The 12,441-nt window shown below is 32.9% G+C and overlaps 1 protein-coding gene across 1 annotated transcript in view; it reads left to right on the top strand.

The window, feature by feature from the left end:
• Positions 1–8,765, top strand: part of LOC141340206 (uncharacterized) — a 41,027-nt gene extending 32,262 nt beyond the window's left edge. Inside the window, exon 32 of the mRNA XM_073845132.1 lies at positions 8,656–8,765. Coding sequence (XP_073701233.1) covers positions 8,656–8,765 — 110 coding nt within the window. The remainder of the gene's footprint in view (positions 1–8,655) is intronic.
• Positions 8,766–12,441: the final 3,676 nt, after the last annotated feature.

Raw genomic sequence — 12,441 nt, 5'->3', positions numbered from 1 at the left:
AAAGGCTATATCAGATAACACTGATTTTCACTCCTCTCACTTTAACAGTATGAATCAGCTATACAACCTATCAACCTTAGCCAAGAGCTGAAAGCTATCCGCTGAGAGCCTTTAAAATAAAGCCAGTGTTTCCTGACGGTATCAGCAACTGGGAAAAGCGTCAGGTGAAGTGAACAGCCTATCCTGTTCCTGCACTCAGCAAAACTCAGCATTTAGCCCCGTCATTTCCTGGGGTGTCTTTAAAAGGGTTTTATTTGGACGTCTTAACTAAGATGGCACGAATGACAACAGTTATGCGATTGTCCCGGCGGCCCATTGTGAGGAGAGCGGCCTTGTATTATGCAAATGCCGCCGTCCTCCCGTCGACGGGGTCCGAGCTTGTTTTTCCTTCCTTCATTAATGTCTTTGCTCAGTCCGTTTTGTCCCGTCCGCTGTTTCCTTTTTTGCCCCCCTCCGTCCCCGTCTCCTCTCTGGGCATGTCTTTTCTAATTAGCCAACTTAAACCCTCAGCAGGCAAGAATCCCCGAAACTATCTGAGGGGAAAAACAAGGACGCGCCAACGTCGGCCCACAAAGAGAGTGCGGTGGAGGAATTTTCATTAGAATGAAGCCTCCCAAAGGCTTAGACCCCACTGTGAGACCACAATGGCACAATGGCCCCACATAACTGAAAGTGTCAGCACGCCAAAAGGCCCGATGGAGACGGATAACAGAATGGGGGAATACAGTAGAGCTTCCTGCGAGAAAGAAAGCCCAAAAGAGGCCCATCCTCCTCCATTCTGCCACCCCTCTTTCCCTTTAAAAAAAAAAAAAAAAACTAAAGGCACTTGCCAGCCACTAGCAAGCCCCCCCAAAACATCTCTTTCCAGTCGAGCGGGGGCCATGGGAGAGGTGCCGCTTCTTTCATCAATGCCGCCTTGTTTTGGGGGGCGGCCCAAATGAATGCAGGCGCAGGAATGGCTGGCAGAGCCCAGCGCCAGAGCTGGCCGGCCATACCGCACAGCCGAGCGCCGCAGCCCGTTTCATATGGAAATGGACGACGCAGAATGCAGTCAATTGCTTTACAACTGACTTTGGCTCGCACGGCCCAAACCGAGTCGCTGAGAAAAGACCCACTGGTACGCGAAGGTCATCTTGGCATTGGCCGCGAGTGGAAAGGAGGCAAACATTGAGTCGGGAAGCCTATTAAAGGGGTCCTATTATGCTTTTTCACTTTTTGAATTTTAGCCAGTGTGTGCACCACACACTGTATATTTGGGCATAAAAACATCTACCAAGTTATAAATCTCAAAGTCCACTCCAACGGGAGATATTTCGTTTTTACAACTACAACAAACAGTTCCTTTGGACTACAGTATTTGTTTTTCGGATGCTATTATGTCACAAAGCTCATTAGAATATTATTCAAATAAATCCCGCCTACAGAAATTCAATTCGTTTGTGGGTGGGGAGGTACGAGGTTAGGAATGGTAGTACATTTTATGCCTAATTTTCACCAGGGCTGTAATCATTAACTAAAACCAAAACCACAAAAAAACACATTTTTGTTTTTATTCTAATTAATTTAGGGTGAATAATATATATATATATATATATATATATATATATATATATATATATATATATATAAAATAGAAATATAATAGACTATAATTATATAATTATATTATATAGATATAAAAAACTGATTACTTGAAATAAACATTAATAGAATTCAAAAATATTTATTATATTCATTCATTTTTATTTCAAATTATTTTTTATTCATTTTATTAATTTTTTATTCCTCACTTATTTACATTCTAATTTTCGTTTCGTTTAAATTTAAGTACTAAAATTACTAAAATAACTAAAAATAAAACTGAAATAAAAACTATATACAAACATAAAAAATTGCTACTTGAAATAAATGTTAACTAAAATCAAATACCATACGATTTCATTAGAATACTATTCAAATAAATCCCGCCTACGGAAATTCAATTCGTTTGTGGGTGGGGAGGTACGAGTTGGGAGAAGTAGCCTAAATTTAGCAAAGGGATGCTTCAGTGAGCCGCAGGGCGGCTAGTATAAACGCAAGCATTGACTAAAGTGGCCGCGGACATTTTTATTTATTTTTTATACATTTTTATTTCTTATTTGTCTTAACAAAAATAATAAAAACATATAGAATAGACATATTTAATAAAAATAAAAATAAATGTTAACTAAAATAAAATACTATATAAAAAATATATTTTTAAATATTTTTACTTATTTTCTATTTTATTTATTATTTTTTATTAATTTTTAATATTTTTATACCCTTCCATTTATTCCTCTTTTTAATTACATTTATTAAGCTTAAGTTGAAGTACTGAAAAAAACTAAAACAGAAATAAAAATTAAAAGTTACAAATCTCAAAGTCCACTCCGAAGGGAGATATTTAGTTTTTAAAACAATCCCTTTTTAAGAACTACAACGAACGGCTCCTTTGGACTACAGCGTTTGTTTACCGGATGCTATGATGTCACAAAGCTTGTTAGAATATTATTCAAATATATCCCGCCTACGGAAATTCGAATTGTTGGTGGGTGGGGAGGTACGAGGTGGGGGATTCGCCTAACTTTAGTGAATTCTAATTCTAAAAAAAAGTGAAAAGTGAACAGCTAATTATAGGATGCTTCAGCAAGCCGCAGGGCAGCTGGTATAAACGCAAGCATTTGGCCTCAGACATTTTTATTTATTTTTTATTCATTTTTATTTCTCATTTTTCTTAACAAAAACAATAAAATCATATAGAATAGACATATTTAAGAAAAATTTTAAATTTAAAATAAATGTTAACTAAAATAAAATACTATATAAAAATATTTTTACTTATTTTCTATTTTATTTATTTTTATTCATTTTTAATGTTTTTAATTAATTAATTTATATTCCACTTTTTATTACAATTATTAAGCTTACGTTGAAGTACTGAAATAAAAGTAAAACATAAATAAAAATTAATAAAAACTATGCAGACTTAAAAAATTATACTTGAATTAAACGGGAACAAAATATTATATATAAATATATATATATTTTTAAATATGTTTTTTTCTCAGTTTTATTTTAATTATTAATTTCTGACATTTTTACTCATTTTTTAAATTGTACACATTTTTATTTACTTTTTATTCATTTTTTCTTAACAAAAATAATGAAAGCATATAGAACAGACATATTTAAAAAAAAATTGATGTAATAATTGTTTTTACATTGTTTATTCATCTAATTTAAATGTATAAATATATTATGCATTGCTAATTCTTGTTTAAAATGCATTCGTGTATGTAGAAAGTATAACTTAGATTAATAAATGCTGCTAAAATGCTTCTAAATTAGTGCCAATGACAATAATGACAATAATATCATAATGACATAAACATGCTTTTAAAAAATAGTAAGACAAAAACATACAACAAAATTACTAAAACTTGCACTAAAAATGAAAAAGAAAACAACATATTAAAATAAAATAAAATTAGCCAGGGATATTATTGTTAATTAAAAAAAAAAAAAACATTAACTAAATTAAAATAAAATATTAAAAAGGCAGTGCCAAGGCAACTTTTCTCATTTTCGATTAGTTTAATTTGAAGTAAATAAAAAAAACAACTAAAAACTAAAACAAAACTATATAAACATGTTTTAAAAAATAATACAAAGACAAAAATAAATGCAATCATTTCCTATTCCTTACTTTTCATTTAATTAATTTAAGTTAATGTACTAATAAAAACTATACAGATTTATTACTTGTGTAGTAAAAATAAAAAATAATTATAAATTATTGTTATTATTAAAAATATAAAAATTCATTACTTGAAATAAACGTTAATAGAAATAAAATAAAAATCTTTTTTTATTTGTATCCAATATTTTTTATTTCTAATTATAATTACGATTATTATTATTATTATTATTATTAATTATGTTTTTTCCTTTATCAATTTTTTATTACTCATTTATTTACATTCTAATTTTCATTTGGTTTAAATTACTACAATAAAGTACTGAAGTACTTGACGTGAAAGTAAAGAATTCAAACTTAAATTTTTATAATTCATGGACAAAATCATTTTGTAATATGATTTTGATGTACATTTTAACTAAAAATAAAAAAAATCTGTAATAAAAACTATATAAACTATACAGATATAAACAATTAATTACTTAAAATAAATTAATACATTAATAAAAATTTAATTAAAAAATCTTTTTTGTTTTATTCATTCATTGTTTAATTTCTAATTATTTTTTATTAACATTTATTTATTTTTTTATCACTCATTTATTGACATTCACATTTTTGTTTGGTTAAACTAAACTAAAATATTAAAAAGGTGCCACTTTAAAGTGCCTTAAAGTGTACTGAAATTAAAATGAAAACATAAAATATTACAATTAAATCAAACTCAACATATTATAACTATATCAAACTATACCAGTATATCAATGATACTAGTACTGCATTTAGTTTAACTCTACCCAGTGTTACCTGGAATTTTTAATCCATTAAAGGAAAAAAAATTAAATATACCATAATTTACTCAACATCATATTTTTAAAAACACAAATTTTGAAAAGTCAATGGGGTCCATAACAATACTAAACCCCATTGACTTTCATTTTACTGACTATAAAAAACACTGAGACATTTTAATCTTTAATCTTTTGTAATGCACATAAGAAATAAAATGATGAGGGTGAGTAAATGACCACAGGTTGTTAATTTCTGGTCACTTTAAAAAGATACAATGATTTCCAACCCAATGTGGCCAAACGTGAACACCTTCATCTCACAGGCTTCTCAGCTTTCAGATGGCATTGCGGCAGAGACTTATGCGGCCAGTGAAGGTGCTGTTTACACTGAGGGGATCAGAAGTCTTTATTAGTGCCAACTGTGTTAACTTCTGTTCCCGTTTCTAATACAGCAGCCCTGTTGCTCAAGAACCTTCACCGGAAAGGCCCAGAAGCATGTGTGAGGTTTAAAGAGCACGTGCAGAACAGGAAAAATGGGATTTCGGTATTTTCTAGATGCTCAAAATGCAGACGTCATTACTGTTTGTTTAGCTCGTTCACACATTTGATTAATAACCAACACGCAGGAATGAACAGCAAATACGCGTCAAGCGGACGTGCAGTTCTTTCAAGAACAATAAACAATGACAATTTCTCTGTGGAGGCACTGAATGAGATGTTTATGAAAGCTTGTTTTCACCACAGGATAAAAAATGTAAGGTAATTACGTCTTTTTATCTTCCTTCTAAATTTTTTGTCGCAGTTGTGAGAAGTAAAACTCAGAATTGCGAGGTACAAAGTTAGAATTGTGAGATATATGCCTTTTTTTATTTTCCATGGCAGAAAAAAAAAAACAGAATTGCAAGATGTAAACTCAGAATTTCTGAGAAAAAAGTCAGAATTGTGAGTTTATATCTCACAATTCTGACTTTTTCATCAGAACTGTAAGCCTAATTTTTTAAAATTCTGATTTTTTTTCTCAGAACTGCAAGTTTATTTCTTAAGATTCTGCCTTTATTTTAAAAATTTTGAGATTATATCTCACAAGATGTAAACTCAGAATTTCTGAGAAAAAAGTCAGAATTGTGAGTTTATATCTCACAATTCTGACTTTTTCATCAGAACTGTAAGCCTAATTTTTTAAAATTCTGATTTTTTTTCTCAGAACTGCAAGTTTATTTCTTAAGATTCTGCCTTTATTTTAAAAATTTTGAGATTATATCTCACAAGATGTAAACTCAGAATTTCTGAGAAAAAAGTCAGAATTGTGAGTTTATATCTCACAATTCTGACTTTTTCATCAGAACTGTAAGCCTAATTTTTTTAAATTCTGATTTTTTTTCTCAGAACTGCAAGTTTATTTCTTAAGATTCTGCCTTTATTTTAAAAATTTTGAGATTATATCTCACAAGATGTAAACTCAGAATTTCTGAGAAAAAAGTCAGAATTGTGAGTTTATATCTCACAATTCTGACTTTTTCATCAGAACTGTAAGCCTAATTTTTTTAAATTCTGATTTTTTTTCTCAGAACTGCAAGTTTATTTCTTAAGATTCTGCCTTTATTTTAAAAATTTTGAGATTATATCTCACAATTCTGACTTTTTTCTCAGAATTAAAAGTATTTCTCACAATTCTGACTTTTTTCTCAGAATTACAAGATTTTATTTCACAATTCTGACTTTTTTCTCAGAATTACAAGATTTTATTTCACCATTCTGACTTTTTTCTTATAATTGTTTGTATCTCACAATTCAGACTTTTTTTCTCAGAATTGTTTGTATCTCACAATTCTGACTTTTTTCTCAGAATTGCGAGTAAATACCTTCCAATTCTCACTTTTTTTTTTCAGAATTACGAGCTTATATTTTACAATTATTACTTTTTTTCTCAGAATTATGAGTTTATATCTCAAAATTCTCACTTTTTTCTTTAGAACTAGAAGTTTATATCTCAAAATTCTCACTTTTTTCTCCGAATGACTTTTTCCTTAGAATTGCGAGGTTATATCTCACAATTATCACTTTTTCCTCATATTTATGAGTTTATATTTCACAATAATGACTTTTTCTTCAGATTTATGAGTTTATATTTCACAATTATCACTTTTTCCTCAGAATTGTGAGTTTATATCTCACAATTATCACTTTTTCCTCAGATTTATGAGTTTATATTTCACAATTATCACTTTTTCCTCAGATTTATGAGTTTATATCTCACAATTATCACTTTTTCCTCAGATTTATGAGTTTATATTTCACAATTATCACTTTTTCCTCAGAATTGCGAGTTTATATCTCACAATTCTGACCTTTTCCTCATAATTGCGAGTTTATTTCTCACAATTTGGACTTTTTTCTCAGAATTACACATTTATAACTTACAATTCTGTCTTTTTCCTCAGAATTACAAGTTTATTTCTCACCATTACAACTTTTTTAAACATAATTATAACTTTATATCTTTTTATATCTAATTCTGACTTTTATTCTTCAGAACTGCAAGTTTATATTTCACAATTCTGTCTTTTTCCTCAGAATTGCAAGTTTATATTTTACAATTCTGACTTTTTCATTAGAATTACGACTTTAAATCTTACAATTTTGTCTTTTTCCTCAGAATTGCGAGTTTATATCTCACAATTCTGACTTTAAGACCTAAGTTGCCTCCCAAATAACGCAATATAAAGCACATGCACATATACACTATGTACTTATGCACTATGTACTATGTAACAGTGTAGTGTAGGCTATTTCGTCACTCATAACTGCAGTCTGATAGCCCATCCTCTGCTACATTATTAATTACATCAACAACAACTGAGTACATGAAATGTCCAACATTCCACACTTTGCTTTTTCAGTGCATCATCCAAATATGTAACCCCATCTGAGGTGTAAACTGGCTTCTATAGATGTTAACAGTCTTAATGGAGTTCAACGCAAAGTGTTTAAGCTATGCACATTAAAGCTTGCTGACAGCCCGGTTCAGATAAACTGATTTCCTCTCTTAATTTCGTGCATGGAAATCCTGTTACAGATCATGAGGCCCTTCACTGATCCACATCTAATTGCGCCTACTGAATGAGATATCATTGTTCGCTGATCTTCACGGTATTGTCCGCACATAATAAAAAAAAGGCCGCTGTTGAAAGTGACACCAAGCGAAAGTGTCCTTTTAATCATTACAATCCAAAGATGGCTAATACGTGACTAATGATAGTAAAAAAATGAGAAAACAAGTTACGAATCAGCAGCATCATCACATTCACATGCAATGAGTAACATGCATGGTTGTAAATATTAATTTACACAGGACGGTTTCACAAGTTGGTTAATAAACATCACGAAATGAGGTCAAAACTGTTTAGATAATGCCAACTCCTGTTTTTTCTAGTTTAAATTCAAATGCATCATGCTAAGGTAACAAGTAACTACCTTCAAAAACCTTTGACCCTTTAGGTCTGAAACTAAACCTGAGGAACCAACAGGAAGTGAAGCTCAGCGGATTAGAGAAAGTAACCTGTCCCCCCTCCCTCCATCAAGACCCTTTTGGTCATTTCCTCCGAAAACACATGCTGAATAAAGCTGGATTACAGGAACTCGTTCCTGGCTCACATTTCTGAGGAGATCAATCAAGGCAACAGCCACAAACGTGATGCAAACATAGCAGTAAAGACGTGAAGATGTGATTTTAATGCCTCAAGGTCACAATGCTTATTATTTTGAATGCAACTATACAAATTCTAAATTTCCCTATAAACAAAGTTTGCAACTAAACAAAGTCAATCTGCAATGATGCAATCTCAAAAAAGACAACCTGAGTGTTTCATGTGCAGCAATGGTAGTCTTTAAACGGCAGCTGCGGAGTAATTAGTTGCTTGATTCACATAAGAAGCTTACATACTAAGGGTTGGGCAAAAAGAAAGCAGATTACATTTCGAGAAGCTCTAACCATGCAACCACACATTCGCACCAGAGCAACCTGTTGCTGTCAACTGACTAACCGACTGCGACGCAGCAAAACGCGCGTCTCCAACTCTCCCTCCTCTCCACGGCAGACTGGTTAAGTCTTTTAGAGCTTAGAAACGTGTTGAATTTGCTTTGTAGCAGCAGCTTGGGGTCTGCTAGAGATTGTCTTCAAGTCACATGCTCGTCTCTGTTACCTAGCAACGCCAAAGCCCATGCAAAAGTTCTCGGAGAACCTCAAATCTGTCTGAGGGAGGCTTTGTGCGCCATAGCGACAATGTTTTTGTATTTTTACCTGTAAGTATTTTTTTTAAAACACATAGGTGTTTTTTGACGATCTAATTTATTTTGAGCAAAAATCCCTTATAAATAACACTCGCACCGTTATTCCCACGAATAAACAAAGCGGTTGTTTACTTTTCAACAAACTGAGACTCTAATAGCACTTTTACTGAGTTTTGCAACGTTAGGTCTGTTAAACCAGGATAATTGTGATATTACGCATTGCTAAGCAACTTGCCCGTTATGTCTATTGTTAGAAAGTCCATAATGCGCACTACAAGGGCACTGTATCTAAAGCAAATATGATGCAAAACAGTTCAATAACAATAGTCGCAACGTACCTTGACAATCGCAATGAAGCACGCATAAAGTTATAATGAGGAGAAGTTGTAGGTGCATTGTGACGCACGGTCCCGGCTGGTGTGTCCAGCCCCTCATGAAGCCGGCCAGATGGAGCTCTTGGGACTGAGATGCAGTGAAGTGGCTCTTACTCACTTGTCCCGGGCTGATGAAAAAGGGCGTGCACATGACGCTCCCCCCTCGGCTCGACCCACAGGAGCAAATCCTTAACTGGCTCCCAGGAACCTGTTGAGCTCATTGACTAGCCTGCGTAATGTGGGGATGGTGCAATAGTCACAGTGCCTATGTGAAATATTTACAAATCACTGGTGTAACTGCTGTCATTAATAATAATAATAACTAAAACAATAAGTGTTATTGATTATGAATTATTATTATTATTATTATTATTATTATTATTATTATAAATGTACAAATTTACTGAGACACCTGTTGCTGCTTTGCATGTTCCCTGATTTTGCAACAGAAATAATGGCAGATTGAGAAAATGATTAAGAGACTTTTTGACCAAGTTGTTTGTACACTTTTAAAGGGGTCATTGGATGCTAAACTAACTTTTACATGTTGTTTGCACATTAATGTGTGTTGGCATCACCCGCCTACAATGATAAAAATCCACCCAGTGGTATTTTTTATAATCTTTAAAAGTAATATCCCCTTTTTAAAATCAGGTCATTCTCAGCTTCTTGTCATTGTGACAAAACACAGTTGATTGACATGAGCGTCTTATCTTAGACCCGCCCCTCACCGAGCTGAAACAGTCCGAATACGATCGCCATTGTGTGACTCAGGTGCAGAGAAAGACTCTAATTGAGCAATTGAGGTGTTCTGTTGTTGGATGTAATCATGAACATAGCAGTAGTCATTTACTCCTGGCATCTGAGCCGTTGAAGAGGCAGAGGACAATGTTACTTTTGTTTTTAAAAGGAAAGCGCCGATCCCGATCTACATATGCCTCTATGTTCGTGTGAATCATTCGTGATGCAGCTTCAGCCACAGCAGAAGTGAGTTATAAGGTTTTTTTATTCGTTTTTGCAAATGGCCTTTCTTAATAATGTGCTTGTTGGCAAGTTTCGCCGATAAACACAGCTAAATGCAGCTAAATGCGGCTAAAATAAATATTACAGCTCCTAATCCCTCAGCAGAGAGGGGCGGGGTGAGCAGAGCTCATTTGCATTTAAAGGGCCCATGCGTAAAATGAGCTGATATTTTGCAGAGCTGATTTTGACAAGGTAAAAGGGTGTTTTTTACACTACTATTGAGAATTTTTAATCAAAGTATATTAGAGACTTTTCATTAAGACCCTAAAGAATCATATGAATTTGTGGAAAATGGGCATCCGATGACCCCTTTAAAAAGTGGGCTAGAATAGAAATTATATACACACACACACACACACACACACACACACGTTGGGTTTACATGTTTTATGGGGACATTCCATAGACATAATGGTTTTCATACTGTACAAACCGTATTTTCTATCACCCTACACCTACCCTACACCTAAACCTAGCCCTCACAGGAGATTGTGCACACTTTTACTTCCTCAAAAAAACTCATTGTGCATGATTTATAAGCCTGTTTCTTCATGGGGACCTGAGAAATGTCCCCACAAGGTCAAAATCTACTGGTATTCCTATCCTTGTGGGGACATTTGGTCCCCACAACGTGATGAATACCAGGTACACACACACACACACACACACACACACAAACACACACCTTACATTACATGTAACCCCGGACAATATTTGGCCGAGATACAACTATTTTAAAATCTGGAATCTGAGGGTGCAGAAAAATCAAAATATTGAGAAAAATCACCTAAAGTTCTTAGCAATGCACACTCTTAAAAATTAAAGTTCTTCACGATGCCATAGGAGAACCTTTTTTTGTCTAAACGGTTCCATAAAGAACCTTAAACATTTGAAGAACCTTTCCTTTTCACAAAAAGTTCTTGGTGGTGAAAGAAGGTTCTTCAGATTATAAAAAGGTGAGAAAGAAATGGTTTCTTTAAAGAATCCTTGACTGAATGGTTCTTTGTGGAATCAAAAATGGCTCTTCTATGGCATCGCTTGAATAACCTTTTAAAGCACCTTTATTTTTAAGAGTGCATATTACTACATATTATCAAAACTTAGGTTTTAATACATTTATGGTAAGAAACTTACAAAATATCTTCATGGAACATGATCTTTACTTTATTATTACCCATACAATGTATTGTTGGCTACTGGTTTTGTGGTCCAGGGTCACATATGATCACGCTGAAAAAAAAAAAATTGTGTAGGATTTACTCTGAAACTATTTTTACTCAAAAATTTCTATTTTTTTTTTTCTTTACAAAGAATTACAAAGAAATGGCGAGTAATTGCCACATTGACTTAATAAGTACTGAAAGACTGAAATAGTAGGACTATTATCTTGCTAAATCTACTCCAATCCTTTTTATTTTTTCAATTTAGTAAATAAAAAACAACGCACTGCAAAAAAAATAGAATAATAAAATGTTGAAAAAAATAAAATAAAAAATGCACTGTAAAAATTTTCATCATTATGTTTTAACAATATCAAAACCAACTTACCATACTCTTCATCAGTAATGCACTACAGTCTGTACCTTTTGGTTATTTAAGACAACAAATTTAAGTTTCCAATTTAATAGAAATGGTGATTCAGCCTAGAATCATTTTCAAAATCTAATGATAGCCTTGCAATAGACAGCAGGGTTGGAAATTAACGACGACTTATAGCAAAAACACCACCAAAATGAACAAAAATAAGTTTAAGACAAATGTAAAACAATGTATTACAACTGTAGCAATTAAAATTAAATGTTAAAATTATTTTAGATAGCTTTTACACGCTCTTTTGTGCAGTGCTGAGTCTTATAACCAATCAAACGTGGTTCTTTTGAGCTTAGGAATGCATTACATTTAGTCAGCGCTGAAAAAGCGCCAATCAGAGGTGCTTAGTCAGTGCTGAAAACTCCTGAGCGAATTCCCTCATCATAAATAACACCCTAAATATCATCATAAATAGTATAGTGATTATAATAAGGTGATTATAAAAATTTCACTCACAAATGTAAAAAATGCTCCTGGATTGCAAATGGAAAAATTTCTGACCCTGACAGACAGTTTCGGTTTTTGTACTCAATTTTGAGAAATATTGTGTCAGCAAAGTGAATATCATTTTCATACCAGTTTAAGGAAGTCAAACTGATGATCAGCCACCTAATAACTAGGTTTCACCTGTTAATGACCAGCTTACACCTGTTAG

The sequence above is a fragment of the Garra rufa genome, chromosome 8 (assembly GCF_049309525.1).
Source record: "Garra rufa chromosome 8, GarRuf1.0, whole genome shotgun sequence".
Taxonomy (NCBI): domain Eukaryota; kingdom Metazoa; phylum Chordata; class Actinopteri; order Cypriniformes; family Cyprinidae; genus Garra; species Garra rufa.
This window is presented reverse-complemented; position numbering and strand designations above follow the sequence as displayed.